The 24,824-nt window shown below is 45.6% G+C and overlaps 1 protein-coding gene across 2 annotated transcripts in view; it reads left to right on the forward strand.

The window, feature by feature from the left end:
- CD226 (CD226 molecule) overlaps nt 1-24,824 on the forward strand; it is an 89,885-nt gene that overhangs the window by 31,199 nt on the left and 33,862 nt on the right. For both annotated transcript variants that reach the window (XM_029592685.1, XM_029592686.1), the window contains exons 3-4: nt 1,077-1,421; nt 22,003-22,099. In XM_029592685.1, coding sequence (XP_029448545.1) covers nt 1,077-1,421; nt 22,003-22,099 — 442 coding nt within the window. The remainder of the gene's footprint in view (nt 1-1,076; nt 1,422-22,002; nt 22,100-24,824) is intronic.

A 24,824-nucleotide genomic window follows, 5' to 3' on the forward strand; every position in this document is an offset into this window, starting at 1 on the left:
AACAGAAGGATCCTGGAATGAGACTTGGATCAAGACTGGAACAAAGCTCAGATGCAGTGACAATCTAGCAAGACACTAACCCGATTGCCAAGGCAAGGAAGTACAGGCAGGGACTTCCATATATCAGGGAATCAATCAGGACATGCCGCGGAGCTAGGACCCGCCCCTGGCCCTACAAGAGGCTGGGCAGTCCGTGCACATGTAGTGGCATGGCCAACGCCACAGAGGGCGCCGAGCTCCGGCGTGAGGCCTAGTGCACAGTGGAAGGCCTGGCGACTGTCGCCGCGGGACACCGAGGCCTGGAAGAGCTTGCAGCTGCCGCTAGGGAGGCCAACCCGGGACCTGCCATGGAACCAGAGAGGTGAGTAGGCCCATGTGTGGGCTGGGCGCGGACGGGGTGCATAACACCTATTCACTGAAATTGGAAATTTTCCAGTGAGTAGGTGGTCCTGCTTCTTTAAATCAGACCAGAAAGATGGACTTATTTTTGCTGTATCTATGCATCCTCAATGCTGAAGCTTCTTGGAGCTTGAGTTTGCTGATTTGGTTGTTTTGCCCTGCCGTTCTCCTGCCTTCACCAGCAAACAGTTTTTAAAGTCCATGAAAGGCTTTGCGAATCTGGGCATATCTTTCTTTTTCTATCTTGTGTGCTTGTGTGATAAACGGAATCAAGACGATCAATATCTGGATTCTGGTGTCAGACTTTGAGGCTGATCCTAATGTGCCATGGTTTTGGGTGCACCGCATTGAGTGCTGCCGACCTGTTCCTTTATCTTGTTCACTCAGTCAACATTACCTTAACCAGCTATGTCATGTCTAATAAATTGCCAAGGACACAAGAAAACAACTGCTTGCATTTCCTTTTTTTTTTTTTTCTGAGTGTTGTACAATCACAGGTGACAACTTACTTTTTTCAGAAAAGCAGGGATGAGTTAAATTCGCCCTCATTAGTTCATATTTCCGGACCTGAGCTTCTTTTCCATCACTTTGGCATGTGCGGCTCTATGTGTGCTATTCTGTCAGCTGAAATACAATTGGAAGGAGAGGAAATCTCATATTTGCTTCTCTCTTTGCAGATGATTTTGGAGTAGCAGTGGCAGCACTTCACCACGTGTTTGCAGAACCTGGGCAAAATGTCACCTTCAGTTGCCAGTATACCTTAGGAAGCAAAGTGAAACAGGTGACATGGGAAAAGATCCGAGGGGGACAGATAGACACCATAGCTTCTTGCAACCTGTCAGACGGCAAAATCTACGGGTCTGATTACAAGGCGCGTATGCTTGTGGACTGTCCCAACCTCACAGACAGCAGCACTGTTGTAATTCAAAATGTTTCTACCATAGATGAAGGACTTTACCACTGTCGTTTTGATGCAGATACAGGAAACCAAACCTTTGTGATGAACTTGACTATAAATAAAGGTAGGTGTTAGGTACTTGAGTGTTATCTTAATTTGTTGATGTGCTATAGACCATTAGGTTTATTTATTTAGCTCAAAGCAGTTTGCATTTTTTTTTAACCAGAGGAAGCGTTTGCTTAGCAAGAAATTAACATCTTCAAATTGTAGTGTTGAAGCCACCTTGTATCCTCTCTGCTGCCTCACTGTGGCGAGACAGACATGAATGTGCAATAGTTACATCTTATGAAATAGTTCATATTTACTACTACTACTAATAATAATCATCATTTCTATAGTACTACTAGATGTAGGCAATGCTGAAATGAGGACAAGAATGTCTTCCTTTTTGTTTAGATGCATTTCGGAGCCTATTCATTAAATTGTGCTAATGCATTAGCTCAGAAAAAATGGGAATGACACATGGAATTTACAAGTTTTGCACGTTAATTCCCAGCCTCTAAACCCAGTGCAATGCGGGTATGCTTGAGAGTTGCATTGTATGCAAATACATGCTAAGCAGCTGCTTATGCCAAGGAGTAGTGCAGCATACATAAAATGTTTGTATGGCGTGCTGCTCTAGGAACTTTAACTATACTTCAAGAGGGGTAGCTAACTTCTCCTGAAAAGGATAGACAGGCTAATGCACCTATCGATGATCCCAGGGTTCCTTGATTTAAAGGGGTCACAAGATCTTGTTATCTGCCCCCACCTCCATCCACCTGTCCAACAATCTCTGGTGGTTCATAGACAGTCCTCTTCCCTAGCCAGGCTTAAGATATAAAAAAAAAAACAGTTTACCCTCTGGGAAAGCCCATCACTCTCTTCTGAAGTCCTGCCCAATTTAAAAAAACACCTTCAGTCTCCACTTGTGAAACACCTCTCCCTCCCCATGCTTACTAGCAAATCCCACATGCGGGGCAAAGGAGTGTCTGGTGACAGAGCAGGGGTGAACAGGGATTGTTCCTGCCCCCATGAGACTTCCAGGAATTTCTTGGTAACTATTAGGGAGATTTGGAAGTGGGGACTTTTTAATTTTTTTTTTTAATGTGATGAGGCTTCAGAACAGGGGGTGGGTCTTAACTGAAGCAGGATTACTTTTTTATACTTTAAGGCCTGGGTAAGGGGAAGAGGTTGTCCAAGGCCCAACAGGGATTGTTGGACAAGGGGAATTATTGGAGGGGCTTTGTGGCTAGTTTAAAACATGGTGGCTCTCTGATGGGGGTTGGCATTATTACATGTGGCTGAGGCCATGAACAAGTGATATTCCCAGCCATGGCAATGTGCAGAAAATTGCCATAGAATTCACTAAACTGTGGTTATTAGTTACCATAGTTTAATAAATCCTGTGGTAATTTACTTGCTGTAAAACAGCATGGGAATGTATTATTTTACTGACTTATACTTGGGATCAAAACCATATAACTTTAAAAACCGAATGCCATGTTTCTCTGGAATGAAATTTCTATGGCATGATGATGGCATTACCTGGATGTATTTTTATCAAGACATTTCGTTCATGTAGGTTTTAAATTTACTTTTAAATGGCTTTTAGAGAGTTGCTACCAAACAAATAGGCAAATCTGGCTGCCTTACACCTAAATTCCAAAGTAATGAAGGACCTCAAATTGTCCTTATCTATCAACTGCCTGATAAGTATCCTGACTCCCTTCTTAAATTCTCTATATTCTTATGTGCCATTGATACTACTACCCATAAACTCCTTGTACTAGAATACGGTACTTTAACTACTATGCAGAGGCTCCTCTCAAAGGTAATTCTGTCAGCTTCCAGTACAACATGCATGATCTCAGCCTTGCTTAACTAATCAAGGTTCCCACACACGAGCATGAACATTGAACACTCTCTGGACTGGATTTTTTTCATTCCACAAATATCAAGCTAGATCCCTACTCAACAGTGGACCCTATCTCCTCGTCAGACCACCACCTAGTCTGGGCCTCCAACTCAATTCTAAAATAAAGCACTTTTGTTCCTACAACTAAACCTCCCATCAGAAATCTATCATCTGTTACAATCAAAAACATAAGTAATCTCAATCTACCAACAGCTATAACCATTACAGACCCACTAGAACTCCTCGTCCAGTAATGGAATGATGAATTCATTATAGCCATCAAAGCTCTAGCCTCTTTCAAACCCAGCCATACCAGACCTTCTAGAAATTCTCTATGGTTTTATGAAAGTCTTCTCCTCCTCAAACAACAGTCAAGTCAACTCGAATGGGCAGGGTAAAAACACAAAATGGATACCAATCTGTATTCCTGCAAAGAGCATTCAAAAAAATATAAAGCAGCCACTCAACAAGCATCGCTTCTCGGCCTTTTGGCTATGATCAAGGGTAGTATAGTATCAAGTGTTTTATAAAAAAAAAAAAAGAGCACATTTCCAAACAACTGGAACTCTCTATGAAAAACCCAGCAAACTGTTTGAACTAGTGTGGAAGTTCTCCAGGCCTGAATCCCAAACATCTCCTACCACCACTGATGACCACACAGCAAAAGACTTAGTTCAGTTTTTCATGGAATAAATCCAAACTATTCATTTTGATTTTAATGTTCTCACCTCTGCATCACTCATCACAGGCCCAGGTTACCTTATAAATATAACAAGCCGTAAAGCCCGTTAAAACGGGCTACATCCCTCTGTCTCTCACCTCCCCCTCATTCTCTCTCCCCTCACTCTTCACCACCCCCCTCCCCCACCCCCTCCTCTCCACCCTCCCTCTCCTCTCACTCAGTCCCCCCTCTCCCTCACTCCCTCCCACTCAGTCCCCCCTCTCCCTCCCACTCACTCAGTCCCCCTCTCCCTCCCTCCCACTCAGTCCCTCCCTTCACCCACCTCCATTTCCTCCCGGCGCCGTAAGCGCGACTTCCCGCAACCCTCACCCGGCTCCATTGACTCCTCCCGCTCCTGCCGGAAGATCTCGGGGGGGGTGTCACTCCCGCGCGCGCGGCAGTGACCCCCGCGAGATCTGCCGGCAGATCTGGGGAGGAGAAGTAGCGGCACCGCGCGCGCGCGCGCGCGGTGCCGCTACTTCTCCTCCCGCTCCTGCCGGCAGATCTCGGGGGGGGGGGGCGCGGGAGTGACACCCCCCCCCCCCGAGATCTGCCGGCAGATCTGGGGAGGAGAAGTAGCGGCACCGCGCGCGCGCGGCGCCGCTGCTTCTCCTCCCGCTCCTGCGGCCCCACCGCCATTTTTTTTTTCTGATCGACGTCCTTGCCCGCACATGCGCAGTAGAGCTGCGCTCTACTGCGCATTTGCGGGCCGTCGGTCACAGGCCATTTATAAGGTAGATTACCCTTCCTTCAATCTTGGCTGGATCGACTCAACTCCTGTCAGTATCCCATTGTCTGATTCCAGAACAATCTCCCCACAAGAGGTGAAGAAGATCCTCCAAAGAATCTGTGAGCGCTTTAGATCCTGTCCTCCCAAGATTCATCTATAACCTGAAACATCACCTAGTCTTTTGGCTAATCATTATAATTAATGTCATTCTTACTCATGGCTGCCTACTTCTCTTGCTAAAAACATAATTATGAAGCCCATCATGAAACCAGGCTCTGATATGAAAAAAATGACAATTATTGTCCAGTCTTCACCCTTCCTTGTTGCTCAAATAGTGGAAAAGTGGTTTACTTCCAACTCCTTGCTTCCTAGAAGAGGGCAACATCTTGCACCATTTCCAATCCAGCTTCAGGAATAGCCATGAAATAGAATCCATTCTAATGGCCATCACTAACAGCGATTTCCTCTTAATCCTTCTGGATCTTTCTGCTGTCTTTGACACAGTAGACCACCAACTCTTGATTCAACTTCTAAGAGATATTGGTATTGAAAGTGCTGCCCTCAAATAGTTTGAGTCATTCCTGTTCAACAGAACATAAGCTGTCACATGAGCCAAGAAACCAAACAATCCCAGAAGTTTCACCTTTGGAGTGCATCAAGGCTCACCCCTCTCTCTGATCCTTTTCAACATTTACATTTGTCTAATCTGTCACCTCATTCAATCCTTCAATATCGAATACCATTTATTTGCCAATATCATCCAACTCTGCATAAAAATGGGATCATACCAAACTCATTCAGTGTCAGTTTCAATGATTGTCTTACAGCAGTAGCCCAATGGCTTAGCAACCACAAACTCAAATTAAACCCTTCAAATCAGAATTGCTCTGACTCAGTAGTGAAGACCATCTCCTTCCATCTTTACCTTCCCTGGCAGGTACCCCCTATAACCTGGGGAGTCAATACAAATCCTAGAAGTTCAACTTTCTCACAATCTCATGATGGAAACTCATATCTCTAAGGTGGTAAGGACTTCCTTTATGCATCTGTGCCAGATTCACTAACTGTGCAACTTCCTTCAGAAACACAATATTGCTACCATGATACACGTGTTAATCACCAGCTGAATAGACTATTGCAACTCTCTTTTTAATGGGCAAGGTTCAGCACTTTCATCTGTCCCTGCTAGGGTCTCTAAGACCCTGTGAATTATATATTACATCTACATAGATAATATCTAGCTATATATTCCTTGTACTGAAAATGGTGTACCTCCACAGCTGGTAATGTGTGAATACCTTGACAAGATAAGGAGCTGGTTGGCTAATAATAGGCTCTTCCTAAATGTTTGGAAGACAAAAATACTGAGGGTGGGGAAATGCTTACCAAGAGATGATGCTATGCGCATTATATATGATAACATTACATTGCCTTTATTGACTGAGATTTGGAATCTTGGTTTAAATTTGGATTCCAAATTGAGGTTTAGAGCTCATAATCGCATTTGGTAAAGTTATCATTTTTAAAGTTGAAAATGCTGAAACCTCTTAGGTATTTTCTTGCCCCTGCCCTGTTTAGGTCTGTTCTATAGACTTTACTATTGGGCTAATTGGACTACTGCAGTAGCTTGCTTTGAGCATTGCAGCTGGTTCAACATGTTGCAGCCAGGCTAATTAGTGGAGCTAAAATCTATGACCATATTTCTCCAGTTTTACTTTCATTGCATTGACTGCTTGTAAAATGGAGATTTCACTTCAGAAAGATTGTGATTATACATAAGTTAATACATTCTGAAGTCAAATGCTACACAGCCCAGATGCTATGTTGATATGAGCCCGTTTACATCTTAAGATCTTCAATGACTTACTTATTAGAAATGCCAGCAGCTAATACATTTAGTCTGCAAAGCACATGAACTAGAGCTTTCTCTTATGTTGTAAAACACACTACCAGTCAAATAGAGAACCGAAAAAGACATAGGGATTAGGGATGTGAATCGTTTTCCATATCGTCTTAACGATAGAAATCGTGTGGCAGGGCAAGAAAATCGTCTTAGGCACGATTTTTTAGTTAAAAAATCGTTAAAAATCGTTTTTTCCGATTAGTGCGCACTAACTCGAGTTAGTGCGCACTAACGGGAGTTAGTGCGCACTAACTGGGAGTTAGTGCGCACTAACTGAAAATGATACAATTTGACACTTTTCAGGTCAGTTAAGGTCAGTTTAGGAATGAATATGTATTCCTATTGGCTGCCCTCTTATTTATTCATGTTACCAAGTTTCCTACTGACAGTATATGGGGGATGGGAAATGGAAACAGTTGGTAGCTTGACAAAACAAGTAATGTGATCAGTCAATGTGACTAGAACTTGTGCCCTAACCCTGATACCAGGGGTATTGTGATCTTCCTGCACACAGTGCCCTATCCCTATTAATACCAGGAGTGTTGTGATCTTCCTGCACACAGTGCCCTATCCCTAATACCAGGGGTGTTGTGATCTTCCTGCACACAGTGCCCTATTCCTGATACTGGGGGTGTTGTGATCTTCCTGCACACAGTGCCCTATTCCTGATACCGGGGGTGTTGTGATCTTCTTGCACACATCCCGGTATCAGGGATAGGGCACTGCATGCAGGAAGATCACAACACTCCTGGTATTAATAGGGATAGGGCACTGCATGCAGGAAGATCACAACACTCCTGGTATTAATAGGGATAGGGCACTGCATGCAGGAAGATCACAACACCCCTGGTATCAGGGATAGGGCACTGTGTGCAGGAAGATCACAATACCCCGGAGGAGTGAGGGTCAGGCAGCTCCCCCCTGTCTGTGAAGCCAGCCTCTCACTAGTAATGCAGGGAGGGAGCTGTCTCAGACTTCACCATCCACCCCCCCCCCTCACCCACACACCATTCACTAGCTGGGACATGGGGGAAGTCAGGAGTGAGGGTCAGGCAGCTCCCCCCTGTCTGTGAAGCCAGCCTCTCACTAGTAATGCAGGGAGGGAGCTGTCTCAGACTTCACCATCCACCCCCCCCCCCTCACCCACACACCATTCACTAGCTGGGACATGGGGGAAGTCAGGAGTGAGGGTCAGGCAGCTCCCCCCTGTCTGTGAAGCCAGCCTCTCACTAGTAATGCAGGGAGGGAGCTGTCTCAGACTTCACCATCCTCCCCCCCCCCCCCCTCACCCACACACCATTCACTAGCTGGGACATGGGGGAAGTCAGGAATGAGGGTCAGGCAGCTCCCCCCTGTCTGTGAAGCCAGCCTCTCACTAGTAATAAAGGGAGGGAGCTGTCTCAGACTTCACCATCCTCCCCCCCCCCCCCCTCACACCATTCACCAGCTGGGTCATGGGGGAAGTCAGGAGTGAGGGTCAGGCAGCTCCCCCCTGTCTGTGAAGCCAGCCTCTCACTAGTAATGCAGGGAGGGAGCTGTCTCAGACTTCACCATCCACCCCCCCCCCCTCACCCACACACCATTCACTAGCTGGGACATGGGGGAAGTCAGGAGTGAGGGTCAGGCAGCTCCCCCCTGTCTGTGAAGCCAGCCTCTCACTAGTAATGCAGGGAGGGAGCTGTCTCAGACTTCACCATCTACCCCCCCCCCCTCACCCACACACCATTCACTAGCTGGGACATGGGGGAAGTCAGGAGTGAGGGTCAGGCAGCTCCCCCCTGTCTGTGAAGCCAGCCTCTCACTAGTAATGCAGGGAGGGAGCTGTCTCAGACTTCACCATCCTCCCCCCCCCCCCCTCACCCACACACCATTCACTAGCTGGGACATGGGGGAAGTCAGGAGTGAGGGTCAGGCAGCTCCCCCCTGTCTGTGAAGCCAGCCTCTCACTAGTAATGCAGGGAGGGAGCTGTCTCAGACTTCACCATCCTCCCCCCCCCCCTCACCCACACACCATTCACTAGCTGGGACATGGGGGAAGTCAGGAGTGAGGGTCAGGCAGCTCCCCCCTGTCTGTGAAGCCAGCCTCTCACTAGTAATGCAGGGAGGGAGCTGTCTCAGACTTCACCATCCTCCCCCCCCCCTCACCCACACACCATTCACTAGCTGGGACATGGGGGAAGTCAGGAGTGAGGGTCAGGCAGCTCCCCCCTGTCTGTGAAGCCAGCCTCTCACTAGTAATGCAGGGAGGGAGCTGTCTCAGACTTCACCATCCTCCCCCCCCCCTCACCCACACACCATTCACTAGCTGGGACATGGGGGAAGTCAGGAGTGAGGGTCAGGCAGCTCCCCCCTGTCTGTGAAGCCAGCCTCTCACTAGTAATGCAGGGAGGGAGCTGTCTCAGACTTCACCATCCTCCCCCCCCCCCTCACCCACACACCATTCACTAGCTGGGACATGGGGGAAGTCAGGAGTGAGGGTCAGGCAGCTCCCCCCTGTCTGTGAAGCCAGCCTCTCACTAGTAATGCAGGGAGGGAGCTGTCTCAGACTTCACCATCCTCCCCCCCCCTCACCCACACACCATTCACTAGCTGGGACATGGGGGAAGTCAGGAGTGAGGGTCAGGCAGCTCCCCCCTGTCTGTGAAGCCAGCCTCTCACTAGTAATGCAGGGAGGGAGCTTTCTCAGACTTCACCATCCTCCCCCCCCCTCACCCACACACCATTCACTAGCTGGGACATGGGGGAAGTCAGGAGTGAGGGTCAGGCAGCTCCCCCCTGTCTGTGAAGCCAGCCTCTCACTAGTAATGCAGGGAGGGAGCTGTCTCAGACTTCACCATCCTCCCCCCCCCTCACCCACACACCATTCACTAGCTGGGACATGGGGGAAGTCAGGAGTGAGGGTCAGGCAGCTCCCCCCTGTCTGTGAAGCCAGCCTCTCACTAGTAATGCAGGGAGGGAGCTGTCTCAGACTTCACCATCCACCCCCCCCCCCCTCACCCACAGACCATTCACTAGCTGGGACATGGGGGAAGTTAGGAGTGAGGGTCAGGCAGCTCCCCCCTGTCTGTGAAGCCAGCCTCTCACTAGTAATGCAGGGAGGGAGCTGTCTCAGACTTCACCATCCTCCCCCCCCCCCCTCACCCACACACCATTCACTAGCTGGGACATGGGGGAAGTCAGGAGTGAGGGTCAGGCAGCTCCCCCCTGTCTGTGAAGCCAGCCTCTCACTAGTAATGCAGGGAGGGAGCTGTCTCAGACTTCACCATCCTCCCCCCCCCCCTCACCCACACACCATTCACTAGCTGGGACATGGGGGAAGTCAGGAGTGAGGGTCAGGCAGCTCCCCCCCTGTCTGTGAAGCCAGCCTCTCACTAGTAATGCAGGGAGGGAGCTGTCTCAGACTTCACCATCCTCCCCCCCCCCTCACCCACACACCATTCACTAGCTGGGACATGGGGGAAGTCAGGAGTGAGGGTCAGGCAGCTCCCCCCTGTCTGTGAAACCAGCCTCTCACTAGTAATGCAGGGAGGGAGCTGTCTCAGACTGGTATCAGGGTTAGGGCACTGTGTGCAGGAAGATCACAACACTCCTGGTATTAATAGGGATAGGGCACTGTAAGAGATGACTGTAGTAGATTGAATAAAGATCTGATGTTTCTGCTCTCCTCACACCAAACAAAAACAACACACAAGCAGAGAAGCCCTTCTTACAAAGCTGAGCTAGTGAGTTAAGTAGGAGGAAAAGTAAACATACTGGTGCCAGTGTGGCTACTTAAAAAATACACTTACCAACAATCAATTACATATATTTGAACTGTGTACAGTTCCAGCCAGGACCACCTTTCTAAAATGCACAGTGATTGGCAAATTCAACATGCACTAGCATTTCAGGTGCCTGCTAACAAAAATAATAAACAAACAAGTTCTAGTCAGGTGAGTGCTGATCATTACATTACTTTTTTTGTCAAGCTCCAACTGTTTCCATTTCACATCCCCCCAACCATATTGGTAACATCAATAGATAAGAGCACAGCCAGCCAATAGGAATACATACATACATATTCATTCCTAAGTGACCTTTACTGACCTGGGAAGTGTGAACACTTTGTTTCATTTTCTGTTGGTGTTCGTTAGTTTCCAGTTCCATTTCCCATCCCCCCAACCATCACCTCAGTGGTAACCTTGGTAACATCAATAGATAAGAGGGCAGCCAGCCAATAGGAACACATATTCATTCCTAACTGACCTTCAGTGACCTGGAAAGTGTTTATTTGTATCATTTTCAGTTAGTGCGCACTAAATCGAGTTAGTGCGCACTAACGGGGAGTTAGTGCGCACTAACTCGAGTTAGTGCGCACTAACACGATTTAACGATTTTTAACGATAAATCGTTAGAATTTCTATTGTATCGTGTTCTATAACGATTTAAGACGATATAAACATTATCGGACGATAATTTTAATCGTTGAAAAACGATTCACATCCCTAGGGATGACAACTTTAAAACAAGCACGCGGGTGCCCATACATATGCATATGGGCACGAGAGCGGACATACATTGAAATTTTAAATCATGCACACAATTGTGTGCATATGGTTTCAAATATACCTACCGCACATATGTATGCTCCTAATTTTAAGCAGTTTCTCAAGCAAACATATTTTGTGTTTCTTCCTTAGGACTTTGTTGGCTTTAAGGCACACTGGAATGTCTATGCTCGCGTGAAGGACATTCCCGGTTTTAACAAATAATCCACCAGTTTGCCCAGTTCATCTTGAGGTCATCCAGATCCCTCTGGTTCTTCAGTCTGCTTTCCCTCCAGTCGATCCAGACCCCTCACCCACTCACTCTAGGCCTCAACAGAGATTTATGCAGATTTACACCTCATCAAGGGCAGAAGTAAACATGCACAGCTAACAGGTCACTTGCACACTGTGGCTGCTAGATTTAAATTATGGATTTGTGCAAGTAATTCTTGACTCACTCCCAGAACACCTCTGACATGCCCTTACTATGCCCCTTTTTCTTAGCTTGCCTATGCGCCTATCCACACATAATTTGTGGCTTTTAAAATACGCGTTGCTCACGTGCAGCCCATTTACTGGCATATATGGGCCTTTTAGCAGAAGCAATGCTTTTAAAATTTACTCCTAATCTTTTTAGGAAGAAGGTGAAGACTTTCTATTTTAGTATGGCCTTCAAATTTGATTCTTAAATGTGTGAGTGGAAGCTATTGTACTGTTTTGCTTTGTTTGTTTAACTAGTTGTGACCATGCTATATTTGTATTTTATTGTGATTTTATGACTGCATTTTATGGAATCCGCATTGGACATATTGTAATGGAAGTTGTGGAGCACAAAACCGTACAAATAAAATAAATAAATAGTCTGAAGTGCCTCCAGCTTCTACAGAATGCAAGTGCTAGAATCCTGGTAGGAGCCACAGTAACTGACCACAGAAAAGCAATACTACACCAGCTGCACTGGCTCTCAAGGAAAAGCAGGATACAAATGACAACCTTCTGCTTTGTCTACAAATAGGTGAATAAACAAGCTTCTGAGTCACTCTCTCAACTTCTTTGTCCTTACACTCCCATTGGAGAGCTTCAGTCCTCTCAAATGACTTTGCTCCTCCCCCTCTTTGGCTAGACTGTCCTGTATAAGATTTTGTGGCCTCATTTGTTATGCTCCAAAAATCTGGAACAAGGTAATGCTTCTACCCTTAAGAGAAACATGGAGTAACCTGCACGGCACGGGAGACAGTACTATAAAAAGCTTGCTGGGCAGACTGGATGGATCATTTTGTCCTTTTCTGCCATCACTACTATGTTATTTTGTTACCCCTACTCCTCGAGCCATCTTTCAGGAAGAAAGCTAAGGCACGGCTTTTTGTCTGCAGCTTTCCTTAGAGTACACCAGGCAGAGACACTCAGTCTTTCTGACCTTTTTACCTGAACCGTCGAGTAAGGATTATAAGTTATAACACCCCGTCCTCTAAAGTCTATCCATTGTAAATATTATTCGTATGATTGCAATATACTGGAACTGTTAGTTAAAACTTGTTGCGTAATCTGCCTTGAGGCCACTCATGGAATAAGGTGGATTATAAAATGTCTATAGAAACATAGAAATGATGGCAGAAGAAGACCAAACAGCCCATCCAGTCTGCCCAGCAAGCTAGGCACTTTTTTTTTCCCTCTTACTTGTTACGCTTGGCTCTTAGTACATTTTAGTTTTATTTCCCTTCCACCCCACCATTAATGTAGAGAGCAGTGTTGGAACTGCATCTAATTGAATATGTAGCTTAGTTAGGGGTAGTAACCACCTCTATAAGCAAGCTAAACCCATGCTTTTGTTTACTCGACTATGTAATTTAGTCCTTGTTGGTTGTTGTCTATATATATATATAGATACTCTTTTCTACATTGCCCCTGCCGTTGAAGCAGAGAGCTATGCTGGCTAGGCATTGAAGGTGAAGAAACAGACTTTCTCCCCTGCCGTTGAAGCAGAGAGCTATGCTGGCTATGTGTTGAAAGTGAAGTAACAGACTTTCTCCCCTGCCGTTGAAGCAGAGAGCTATGCTGGCTATGCATTGGAAGTGAAGTATCAGACCTTCTCCCCTGTCGTTGAAACAGAGAGCTATGCTAGTAGATATGCATTGAAAGTAAAGTATCAGGCTTATTTGCTTTGGGGGTAGTAACCGCTGTAACAAGCAAGCTACACCCCGCTTTTTTGTGAATGCAAATCCTTCTTTTTTTTTTCACATTTCCTCTTACCATTGAAGCTTAGAGCAATGTTGGAGTCGCATTAACCGTGTGTATGTATATTGAATAAGGGTATTATCTCCAGGTAGTAGCCTTCATTCCCGCGAGCCACCCCCTCTTCATTCACGTCCTCTAGACTTGATGGATCCACAGTGTTTATCCCACGCCCCTTTGAAGTCCTTCACAGTTCTGGTCTTCACCACTTCCTCCGGAAGGGCATTCCAGGCATCCACCACCCTCTCTGTGAAGAAATACTTCCTGACATTAGTTCTGAGTCTTCCTCCCTGGAGCTTCAACTCATGACCCCTGGTTCTGCTGATTTTTTTTTGACGGAAAAGGTTTGTCGTTGTCTTTGGGTCGTTAAAACCTTTCAAGTATCTGAAAGTTTGAATCTTATCACCCCTGCTCCTCCTTTCTTCCAGGGTGTACATATTTAGATTCTTCAATCTCTCCTCATAAGTCATTCAATGAAGACCCTCCACCTTTCTGGTCGCCCTTCTCTGTACCGCTTCCATCTTGTCTCTGTCTCTTTGTAGATACGGTCTCCAGAACTGAACACAGTACTCCAGGTGAGGCCTCACCAAGGACTTGTACAAGGGGATAATCACTTCCCTTTTCTTACTCGATATTCCTCTCTCTATGCAGCCCAGCATTCTTCTGGCTTTTGCTATCGCCTTGTCACATTGTTTCTCCGACTTCAGATCATTAGACACTATCACCCCAAGGTCTCTCTCCTGCTCTATGCACATCAGCCTTCCCCCCCCCCCCCCATCGAATACAGATATTTAGTTTTGAGGCAAAGGATTGGGAGGTGGTCTGGACACTACGATGGCTATGGTAAAAAAAAATGTTTTCTCTTTATCGCCATGGAGGACTCAACGAAATGCTCTGTCAGAGATAAATGACTCTGATGGCATGCGTGGCAGTGGCAGTCTCCTGGAGATTCTCTGAAAACCGCTGATGCTAGAGGGGAATGTAACAAGTTCCATCTGCCGCTGCTCCTACTTGTACTTTTCCTTGTGTTATTACTGGACCTGGCATCTTTGGAGGGTTGGTTTTCAGGGCATCCCTTTTGACGATGAATTTTATTCAAATACCACAGTACGTCGGTGGTACCAAAGCATTTCTGTTGGAGTTTTTGCTGCAAGTCCCTTTCACACAAGCAGCTTATTGTTTAGCAGCTTTTTCAGAATCAGGCAAAAAAAAAAAATCTTTCTCAATAAATCACAGCAATCAAAGGATATTTTATAGTGTTTCCTTCCTGGCACCACTACTGCTGGCATTCTAGCTTTACCTGCTCAAATACCAGTTGGCTTGGCTGTGTTGTCATGGTCACCATCCTCAATCACCATTAATCATTATTAGTCAATCCTCTGCAGCTCCAGAAAGAGTGGCTCCATTGGTTTTTCCCCTTCTCGCTTTCTCTTATTTTTTTACCTCTAACAACCTTTCCCACCAGTTATAACAGAAAGATCTTGCTCCTCCTCAGTTTTAACCGCTGACACCTTCATCTCAGGCTTTCACTTAGTGCCAGATTTAGGAGGCCCGGTTCCTGACTTCTCTGCGATGAGAGAGAAGAACATCTGCTTTGTGAAACAGGCAGGCCTGCTATCTGGGCTGCAAAAAAATGGGGACTCTTTCTTTTTCACAAGTGCCGTGAAAGCTTTCTCGAGACCTTGTGAATAGTGCTGCCTGTAACGGCAGCAGCAGGATGAAGTCTGCTGCCTGTGCTAAGCTAGGATTGCTGTTTTTCTGATGCTGAAATCGTTAATCATGATGGTAATGACTTTGGGAATGGGAGGGTCTATGGGGCGTCACCTGCTGCAATAAATTCTTAATGGCAGCAGCTGTGGTAGATATATCAAACTCTTCAAGCATGGTCAGACAGCGTCAGGGGAAGGGAATTTTAATTTACTTTTCCTAGCTTCAGCCTTTCCCAGTAGGTTTTTTTTTCCTTCTTTTCCTGCCACAGCCAGCACTCATTTTGTGTTTTCAGTATTATTGTTAGGACACATATGCGATGTTATCGTCAGAGTGTTGCTGTGTTAATGTGTCAGCATCTCTGCCTGCTGGCAGCCTTGCTCTTTTTCAAGAAAAAAAATTGTCTTGTGTTTTTTTTTTGTGACACTTTCTGAAAACGGGTACGCTGGTACCACCCCCTGCCTCACAGAGATATCTACACTGAGTCACCGACTGACTGAGTTTGTCTCTTTTTCTCTGCCAGCTACACATTCACTACCGGTCAAAAACACCTCACTAGGATGCAACTTAAAAAAAAAATCTGTATTCCTTAGCACTCTAGATTGGTAATAGGAAAATGAATCTTTAGGGTGTAGTTCTGCATGCTATGGCTGATTTGATAAAGTCTGCATCCCAGTATCTACGCACAATGTAGAAATTATGCATATTAATTTTTTCCAAACACATATAGTAACTAGCAATAAATGGTACATCATCAAGCAGGATTAACTATGGATACATCAAGACCACAATCCACACAATGCCAATTTGCAAGATAAAGAGCAAATTTCATGTAACCCCTGGGTGGGAAACCCTGAATAATGGATCTGAAGGCTCACATCTCACTTCTGACTCTACTTGCACAGTTCTCCAAAGATGTAAATTCAACTCTGAGTGTCCAGGGCTGTCTGTGGGGGGGGGAGCTTAACTCCAAGACCCATTAACGTTGTTTACTCCCAAGTCACTCTGCTTAACTCCTTGTATACAGCATTGACGATCTCTTACAGTATCTAGCAGCATGTTGGAAACTGTAGGTTCCAACTCAAATGTATTGTTGTAAAGATGAATTACGTCTTCTTTACAGCCCTTGATGATGGCTCAATGTATTCTTACAAAGTGAAATTTAATAAATTTGTGACCTTACCCTTCCAGTAAAAGTCTTTAGAATGTATGAAAGTCAATTTCTTAATTTGTCTCCTGCGCCTTTCCAATCGCTCAGATTGAAGTCAGGGTAAACCTTCTTCCCACTTTACAAATGTACCCATAGATTCTTCTCAGTGTGGAATGGTCAGAATTGTATTCCCAATTAGCAGAATAAAAAAAGTCTCAGTTCTTACACCTCTCCTGTAGTCTTCACTTCTCTGTTAGTACTGGTGGGTTACTGCATTACCTCTTTTCTCCCTGAATGATCCTTCCCTGGATCCAAAGCCAAACCACTTAAGCCATTCTTCTCAACTCCTTTATGCTGGCAATGAATGTGAATCCATGCCTCCTTGATGATACCACTAATTCACTGGTTCTCTCTGGGTGAAAGACACCTTTTCCTCCGAATAACAAAAAACTTGAGTCCCTGGGCCTTAAGATATTCAGTCAATAAAAACACAGACAGGAAAAATCTTACCTAACAGGGAAAACCAAAAGGGAGAAAGTAAGAGTGGAAAAAAAACTTCCTTCCTTCCTACATTTCATGAACTCAGAATTACTGTGCCCATAGATTTAGTCAGACCAAAAAGGGGCCCAGTTAGGGTGTTTCTAGGTGAGACGTTTCAAAATTAGGAGGTTAACAATGTTGCAGTGCATGCATCCAGCGACGCAGTAACCTGTTAGGCAGAACAGGGTGAGCGGGAGGGGTTACCAAAGGAAAGAGAGCTCATATTACAATCCCTTGCACACCTGCAGCCTCCCCAACCATTATTCTGTTACTTCCTTCCCCTTCCCAGAGCTCGCCATCCCCTAACCCCCTCCCCACCCGGCACTTTCCAATACATGAGTGGTGGCCCAGTAGGGCCCCAGAGCATTCCCCGTGGCTCTGGGCCTGGCAGTAGAAACTTGGATGGTCAGCACCATTTTGTAAAATGGCGGCTCCTGCCCTGCGGTCACAGAAGGTGCTCTGTGCCCCCACTGGGCCACCAGGGTTGTATCAGTAAAGCCTACAGGGGTGGGTGGGTCAAGCTTTATTTCGTTTTTTTAATGAAAGTGGGAGGGGTGGGGCCTGTACCCAGATGCTTACTTTTATTTAAACATTTTGGTTAATTTAGGTACCTCCTGGATTAGCAAGGAGGGTGGGACATGGGGTCTCAGCATACTGGGATGGGGGGGGGGGATTATTCAGGCCACTAGGGGCCTTTAAGAAGAAAGTATCCCAAGCTATGGGAGCCACCATCCTGTGAAATATTTTCAGGCTACTAACCTGCAGTATTTTAGCACCGGGGAAGATACCACAGGGTTTTATGACGCTGCGGCACTCTGTGTAGTAGCTCAATAAATTCTGCCATATTTTCCCTCTTCAGGGAAAATACCACAGCTTGGTAAATGACTCCCTTAGATTGTAAGCTCCTTGAGGCAAGGAAATGTCTACTGTGCGGTTGTGACTCAGCTTGAGTTCAGGTCTTTGGAAAGTCAAGGAATTAATCAAATACCAAATAACTTTCTACCTTGAGCCTTGTAACTGTCATTGATTAGAAGCTGGGAGCAGTCACAGGCAGGGACCCTGCTCTCTTGCAATTCCTTGGCTGCAGAAACCAGCTCTTTCTCGTGGAACTGCTTGTTCTCCCCAGATTTACGGGAGAGCAGGAACTAGGACACACAGAGATGGAGACCACCACTGCTGCTTATCTACCCTCTCTCTACCTAATCTAAGTCTGCTGATCCCAGCTTCCTTACGCTGGTATATAGACGTGTGACTCTCTGGCCCCGGGCTGCACAGGAAGAGGAAGCAGCCCGAGAAGATGTCTTGCTGCTGCTGTACTCTGATTTAAGGAGGCTGGGATCAGCACGCACATGGGTAAAGAGGAAGGGAGGGTTTCAGTGTGGGTGCAGGTAAAGGAATCGTGAAAAGTTTGGAGCGGCTGAGAGTAGAAGGAAATGATAGGGTGGGGGAGAAAAGGATCAGAGGGTGAGTGTATGAGAAAGGGGATGGGTTAAAAGTGGGAAACGAAGTGAGGGAAAGTGGGACGGGGGCACTGGGGGGGGGGTGAGAGTAGGGAAGTGGATTAGTGATGCATATGTGAGAGGGAGGGAGGAGGACAGTGTGGAATAAGGAAAGAGAAAGAACAACGGTGGATTTTTAAATTAAATTCCTTAACCCTTGAAGGCCTGAATTGGGCAATTGAATGGTCCACTTTCTTTTAACGGGTACCATCTGCTCCTTCATCATTCAGTCCAGTGGGTGGTCCCTCTCTGTGCTCCCTCTCTGCTCAAGGTTTCGTTTAGTGCATCTCCACTGTCTTCCCTCCCCTTTCTTTGCCCCTCCTCCTTTTTTTCCCCTCTCTTCCCTTTCCCCCCTCTTTCTGTTCCCCCCTTCCCTTCCCCATTTTTCCACCTCCTCTTTCTCTCTCCCCCTCCCCCTTTTTTCTCTCTTTTTTTTCCTTTCCCTGCCTGGTGCCTGTCTCCCCCCCCCACCCTCCCTTCCCTTGTATCGATCCGGTGCCTTTAGTCCCATTATTCTCATCTACCCTCTTGCTCCTTCTTTGATCATCACTCTTTTTGGATTGGTTCTTGACCAGTCACATGTGTGTGAGCGTGGCACGCTTCTTCTCTTTATCTAGTCCTAGACTTCGGATTTTTAGGACGTACTGTTCAGATTATCGCTGCATGAATCGCTGCTGGCACCAACCTCTCTAAAGTAAGTTCCCTTCTTCCCTTTTGTGTTCCATCTGCTATCGGCATATTGTCTACCATTTGGCTTTACTTCTTCCCTTTTTTACAGTCCGAATTGTTGGTCCCTGTCCTCCTTAAGGACAGCGTCTTTTCCTGTGTGAAGGTAATTCCACACAATATTTTACGTTTGTTCTTGCGCACTAAGTAGGAGCGCACTAAGTTCCCTTCTTTTCTGTCCCTACAATTTTCCCTCCTTAAAAGATTACCTTCCTCCCATATTCCAACTATTCTAAATGTACTTTTATGTTGCTCTGTACGCCACGGCCCAACGCGGCTGCCTCGGTTTTCTCCCTCACTTCATCTAGGAGCTTCTCTGCCTTCCATTGCTTTTCACTTTTGAGGGATTTCTCTCTTATTTCCCACCGGTCACGGTGCAATTATGCCGGACATTTGCAAGTCTCTCTGGTACTGCGACCTCAATGTGGACAAACGCTGGTACTGCAGCTTAAGCCCATTTTGGAAAGCTTCTCTCAATTGTAGGTCGTACAATTTGCTTTATATATGCAAGTTTGGATTTCTTCCTCTTACTCGTCTGCTCCTTAAACACCTTTTATTGTTCTTTCAGAATATTAAATTGTGACTCTTTGAGGTCTCCCCCTTAGGAAGGATCCTTCCCGCATAGCTGCTTCATTGTGAGGTTCTTTTCATTTTTCTGTTCTCACCTGTCTAGTTTTCAATTATAATTTTCTTCTCCCTCTTCCTCTCCCCCCTGCAGCTTCCCTCTTCCCCATCCTTCCCCCTTTTTCTTCCCACTATTCACAACCTTTTTCTTCCTTTCCACCCTCTTGTCCTCTGCAGTCAATTGGTTTTCCTTTATTTTATCTTATAGAATCTGAATGCAGTTCCCACAGCACTGAATTGCTGGGGTTGGCCCAGGATTTATATACTGTGGGGCGGATTTGAAAAAGGTTACGCGAGTACCCGCAAGTACCCGCTCCTGCACGCGCCGAGCCTATTTTGCATAGGCCCGGCGACGCGCTCAAGCCCTGGGATGCGCGTATGTCCCAGGGCTTGAAAAAAGGGGTGGGGAGTGGGCGGGGAGGGGCGGTCCGGGGGCGGAGGTGGGACAGAGGCCTCCGGTGCAGTGGCTGTGTTGGGGGATCGCGCCCCGGCCAAGTGCCGGCGCGTGCAACCTACGCCTGCCCGGAGGCGGGCGCAACTTTAAAAACAAAGGTCAGGGGGGGTTTAGGTAGGGGGCTAGGGGGGCGGGTTTGGTAGGGGACGGGAGGGGAAGGTGGGGGGAGGAGGCAGAAGGAAAGTTCCCTCCGAGGCCGCTCCAAAATTGGAGCGGCCTCGGAGGGAATAGGAAAAGCCATCGGAGCTCGGCGCGCGCAAGGTGTACAAGTGTGCACCCACTTGCACGCGCTGACCCCGGATTTTATAAAATGCACGCGGCTGCGCTCGCATGCCATAAAATCGGGCATAGATTTCTGTGAGCCAGGTTGCGCGCACAAATCTACACCCGCGCGTACCTCTTAAAATCCGGCCCTGTGTCTTATCCCTGCTCAGTATGCTCTAGTGATCCTCTGATTTTGAATTATCCTTTAAACATTATATTTTCTGTGCCTGCCTCCTGTTCAATACTTTCAAACTGCTTTTATTTGTAGATGTGAATACCTGCTGGGCCCCCTGATGCAGCTTTAGTGCGAAACATGGCCTTGTTGGGGTTCTTCTTTATAATGACAAGTGTACATTGTAAAACAAGTATCTCTCCTGCTGGCCTGAAAACTAATAAAGCTGTAGATATATGAATTGAACGGTCATACTTATGTGCCACACATTTCTTTGGTTTGATATTTATCTGTATGTGTGTGCTGTTTACTCCGCATTTGTGGTGTGCATCACCCCTGCTGTATTGCATAAAGAGAGGCATAAATTTTGTTACAAGCAATGTCACCAGCAGATGCATTATATCTCCCATTAGTATAATTCTATTCGAATAGTTCTTATTACAATTATGCATACTTGCAAAACATTTTCAGGTTAAAGAAAACAGCATGAGCAAGAAGAAAATATCTCGCGCCTTCCACTGTTGACACGATTATAATGTGAAGAGATGGCAGCTTTCTTTTAAATCTTAAAACAATTTCCTGAGGAAATACTATGAGGTGGTTCAGTGATTCAGTGTCAACAGTGCTGTGGTTTCAGCTATTGTCATCTCATGTCATTGAGCCAGATACAATTTAAAGAATTAACAGAATCACTCAATGTATACTGTGTATGTTAGGAAAAGGCCTGTCGTTACAACTTGTTAAGCTCAGATTTATTTCTGAAGATTTCTGCACTAATTCATTTGTGAAATGAATTAGTGCAGAAATGAATTAGTTGTGTCTATTCAGGACCCAGTGGGGAAATGCTTAAATATCACAAAAGTCACTATCACAACTTCCTCACTGGCGTTAGCAGGCAGAGAAGCCATGATTGCAATAATAGGGATAATGAACTCTTACCACTGCATTGATGCACTTTTGTCACCACCATTGTCATTGCTGTTGCCATTGCTGTGCGCATTTTATGAAAATTGGAGGAGTTAAGATATCAGTGCTGCTGTTTCCAGTTCTCTTTTCAAGCACTAAAATAAATGAAAAATAAATTTAGTAGTCATATTGATTCAGAGTAAACTGTTGTCTTTGTAGATTGCAATATCTTTTAAAAGGACCAACAAAAAAAGCTGTTGCAGTAGAGCTTACAGAGCTCTTCTTCAGAAGTCTAGAAAGATCCATGTATGACAATAGGAGTAGGTAATTCTGGTCCTTGAGTGTTGCAAGCTGGTCAGATTTTAAGGATATACAATGAATATACATAAGATATATTTATATGCAGTGGAGGCAGTGAATGCAAATTCATCTCATGAATTTGCTTGAAAACCTGACTGACCTGCTGCACTCAAGGACCCGAGCGGCCTACCTCTGTACTACAATATGTTGTGTGTTGGTTCTTTAAAAGATATCATCTACAAAGGTGCCAAAAATATTGTTCTAAAATGCTAATCATAAATTGTCTTCTTCTAGAAATCATGCATCATCTTTTCATTCCACTGGTTGCTGGAGGTGGAGGTCTCCTTTTGCTTTTCATATTAATTACCATCATCACTGTTTGTCTTGTAAAGTAAGTATACCACTTGTGCCTGTTGTTTCATCTTGCACTGGTTTAGATAACCATAAGGATAGATCAATAGAATGTTATGGTTATTGATTATAATGCACCAACATATGCAGAATTTTAAAAAATATAGTTTTAAAAAGTTTGTTGGATTAACTGGATGATGCATAGGAAGATGAGATGAGATGTTAATATTTAGTTTTGATTAGGGATGTTAAAGTTGGATGGGTGGCCAATTATTTTTGTTAAGTTTTATTAAAGATTGTATAGGGGATTATGAAATCAGTCTTTGGGATGGGGATTATTTCATGTTTGTTATTGTACACTGCCTGGAGATTGTTTATATCAGGTGGTATATCAATCAAATTATATAAATAAATGCTCAGCCTCAGTTTTAAAAGTGGAACTCTTTATATGCAGTTCTGGAAATAGAGAAACATGATGGCAGAAACAGATTATTACAGCCTATCTAAACTGCTCATCCACACCAATTATTCATCTATACAATCCCTTCCACCTCCTCAGAGATCCTCTGTGTTTATCCCATGCTATCTTGAATTCAGATACTATCCTTGTTTCCAACCACCTCCTTGGGGAGGCTGTTACATGCATCCACTATCCTCTATGTAATGAAATATTTCCTGAGATTACTCCTAAATCTACCCTCTTTTAGCCTTATCACATGACCCTTCATTCCAGAGTTTTCTTTTCTTTGAAAGAGGCCTACCTCCTCTATATGGAAACATTGGAGGTATTTAAATGTCTCTCTCTACCATATCTCCCATATCCTGCTTTTCCTCTAAGCTAAGGTATACATGGTTAGATCTTTAAGTCTGTCCACATATGCTTTAGAATGAAAACTACTCACCATTTTAGTAGCCACCCTCTCTGGATCAACTGCAATTGGTTTATACTCTTTGGATGATGCAGTCTTCAGAACTATATATAATATTTCAAATACGGTCTCACCAAGGGGAAGATTTTCCAAGGGTTACGCAAGTAACTTATGTGCATAACCCAGAGAAAGTGCCCCTGCGAGCGCCGGTCCAGGGGCGGAACCGAGGCCTCCGGCACGGCGGCTGTGCTGGGGGAATCATGCGCGGCAGGCGCGTTCAAGTTACGCCTGCCAGAGGCAGGCGTAAATAGGACAACAAAGGTGTGTGGGGGGGATTTAGGTAGGGCTGGGGGGTGGGTTAGATAGGGGAAGGGAGGGGAAGGTGGGGGGGTGGAAGGAAAGTTCCCTCCGAGGCCACTCCGATTTTGGAGCGGCCTCGGAGGGAATGGGGAAAGCCATCGGGGCTCCTCTAGGGCTCAGCGCGTGCAAGGGGGTGCACAAGTGTGCACCCCCTTGCGTGCACTGACCCTAGATTTTATAACATGCGCACGGCTGCGTGCACATGTTATAAAATCGGGCGTAGATTTATGTGCGCTCGCGTAATTCTGAATATCAGGCTCTAAGGATTTAAACAGGGGCAATATCACCTTCTTTTTTTTTTTTTTTTTTACTGATCATTCCCTTTTCCATCTTTATGCAAGCTGAATTAGCCATGACATGTGGGTGATGGTGGCACCATACACCAATCTTTCCTAGCTAGTAGAGCAACTGAGCATGGGCATTACTTGCCTCCTGAGATTCCTTAGTCATTTTTTGTCCCAGCACAAGCATGGACATATATTTTGTTTCACCAGATATTTTTTCTCTAAAATCTTCAGTTATCTATATTTTGTCTTTTATAGTTGCCTCACTGCCTCTGCTGCATCCATAATAACACTTTTCAGTACTAAACACAAAAAGAAAAGAGAAACAAAAAGGACTTTCCCTCCTCAGCATGTCTGGCAAAAAAACCTCTACCATGACTAGATTCAAAAACTGCATTTCTGGCAAGTTATTGTTCCTCATTATTGGTGCTTTGAGTCAAACCATCATCAGGCAAACTGCTATGCCTGTGGATGGATGTCCCCATGTCCCTAGCATTCCAGAGATTGTAAGATTAATTTGCTGTGTATATCTCTTCAGCAATGCAGCAGATCCTCTTCCCAAAGTGCAGCAACATCTGCCTTGCTTGATAAAGAGCTGAACAGGAGCTCCTCAAAAATTCCTCCATTGGCACAGATCAAAGACATGGGATTGAGTAGTGCAAGCAACCCTGAGGAACAATCTTGAGAAACAAGCAGCATCACTCTCTGGGCCATAGGCGCCTGTGTCGAAGAAACATAAGTCCTTGAAGTGTTGTTTATCGGCATCATCGACACATGGCGCCTCAGCATCAATGACACAAGAGACTTTGGCACTGTTGGTGCAAGGCATGTCAGCGTTCTCAATGCTTAATGCATCGATGAGCATGGCACTTCAGTGCACTCAATGCAAAACTCAGTGGTGCACTCAACACATGATGCATTAAAACCCTCAATTCATGAGGCCCTGGCTTCTTCAACGCACCTCGAATCATCAACATTCCAGGCTCACAATACAGTAGATCCACATGACCTATTGCTGCAGAGAACAAGAACACATGCCATCGGCACTCCTTCCAGACCAACGATCCCAATACAATGACACATGCGTCAACAAAAACCTGCTCTGCACCAGATTCATCAATGCAGCTCAAAGGAAGCCTCTTGAAGCACTTGAAGAAACATTCTTCTGCAGCTTCCAAGCATTTGTCTCCATCAAAGCACAAGGATCCTATTGTGCTACAATTGACATATCGAGCCCTGGATCTACACATAT

This window comes from Rhinatrema bivittatum, chromosome 2, assembly GCF_901001135.1.
Source record: "Rhinatrema bivittatum chromosome 2, aRhiBiv1.1, whole genome shotgun sequence".
Classification (NCBI taxonomy): domain Eukaryota; kingdom Metazoa; phylum Chordata; class Amphibia; order Gymnophiona; family Rhinatrematidae; genus Rhinatrema; species Rhinatrema bivittatum.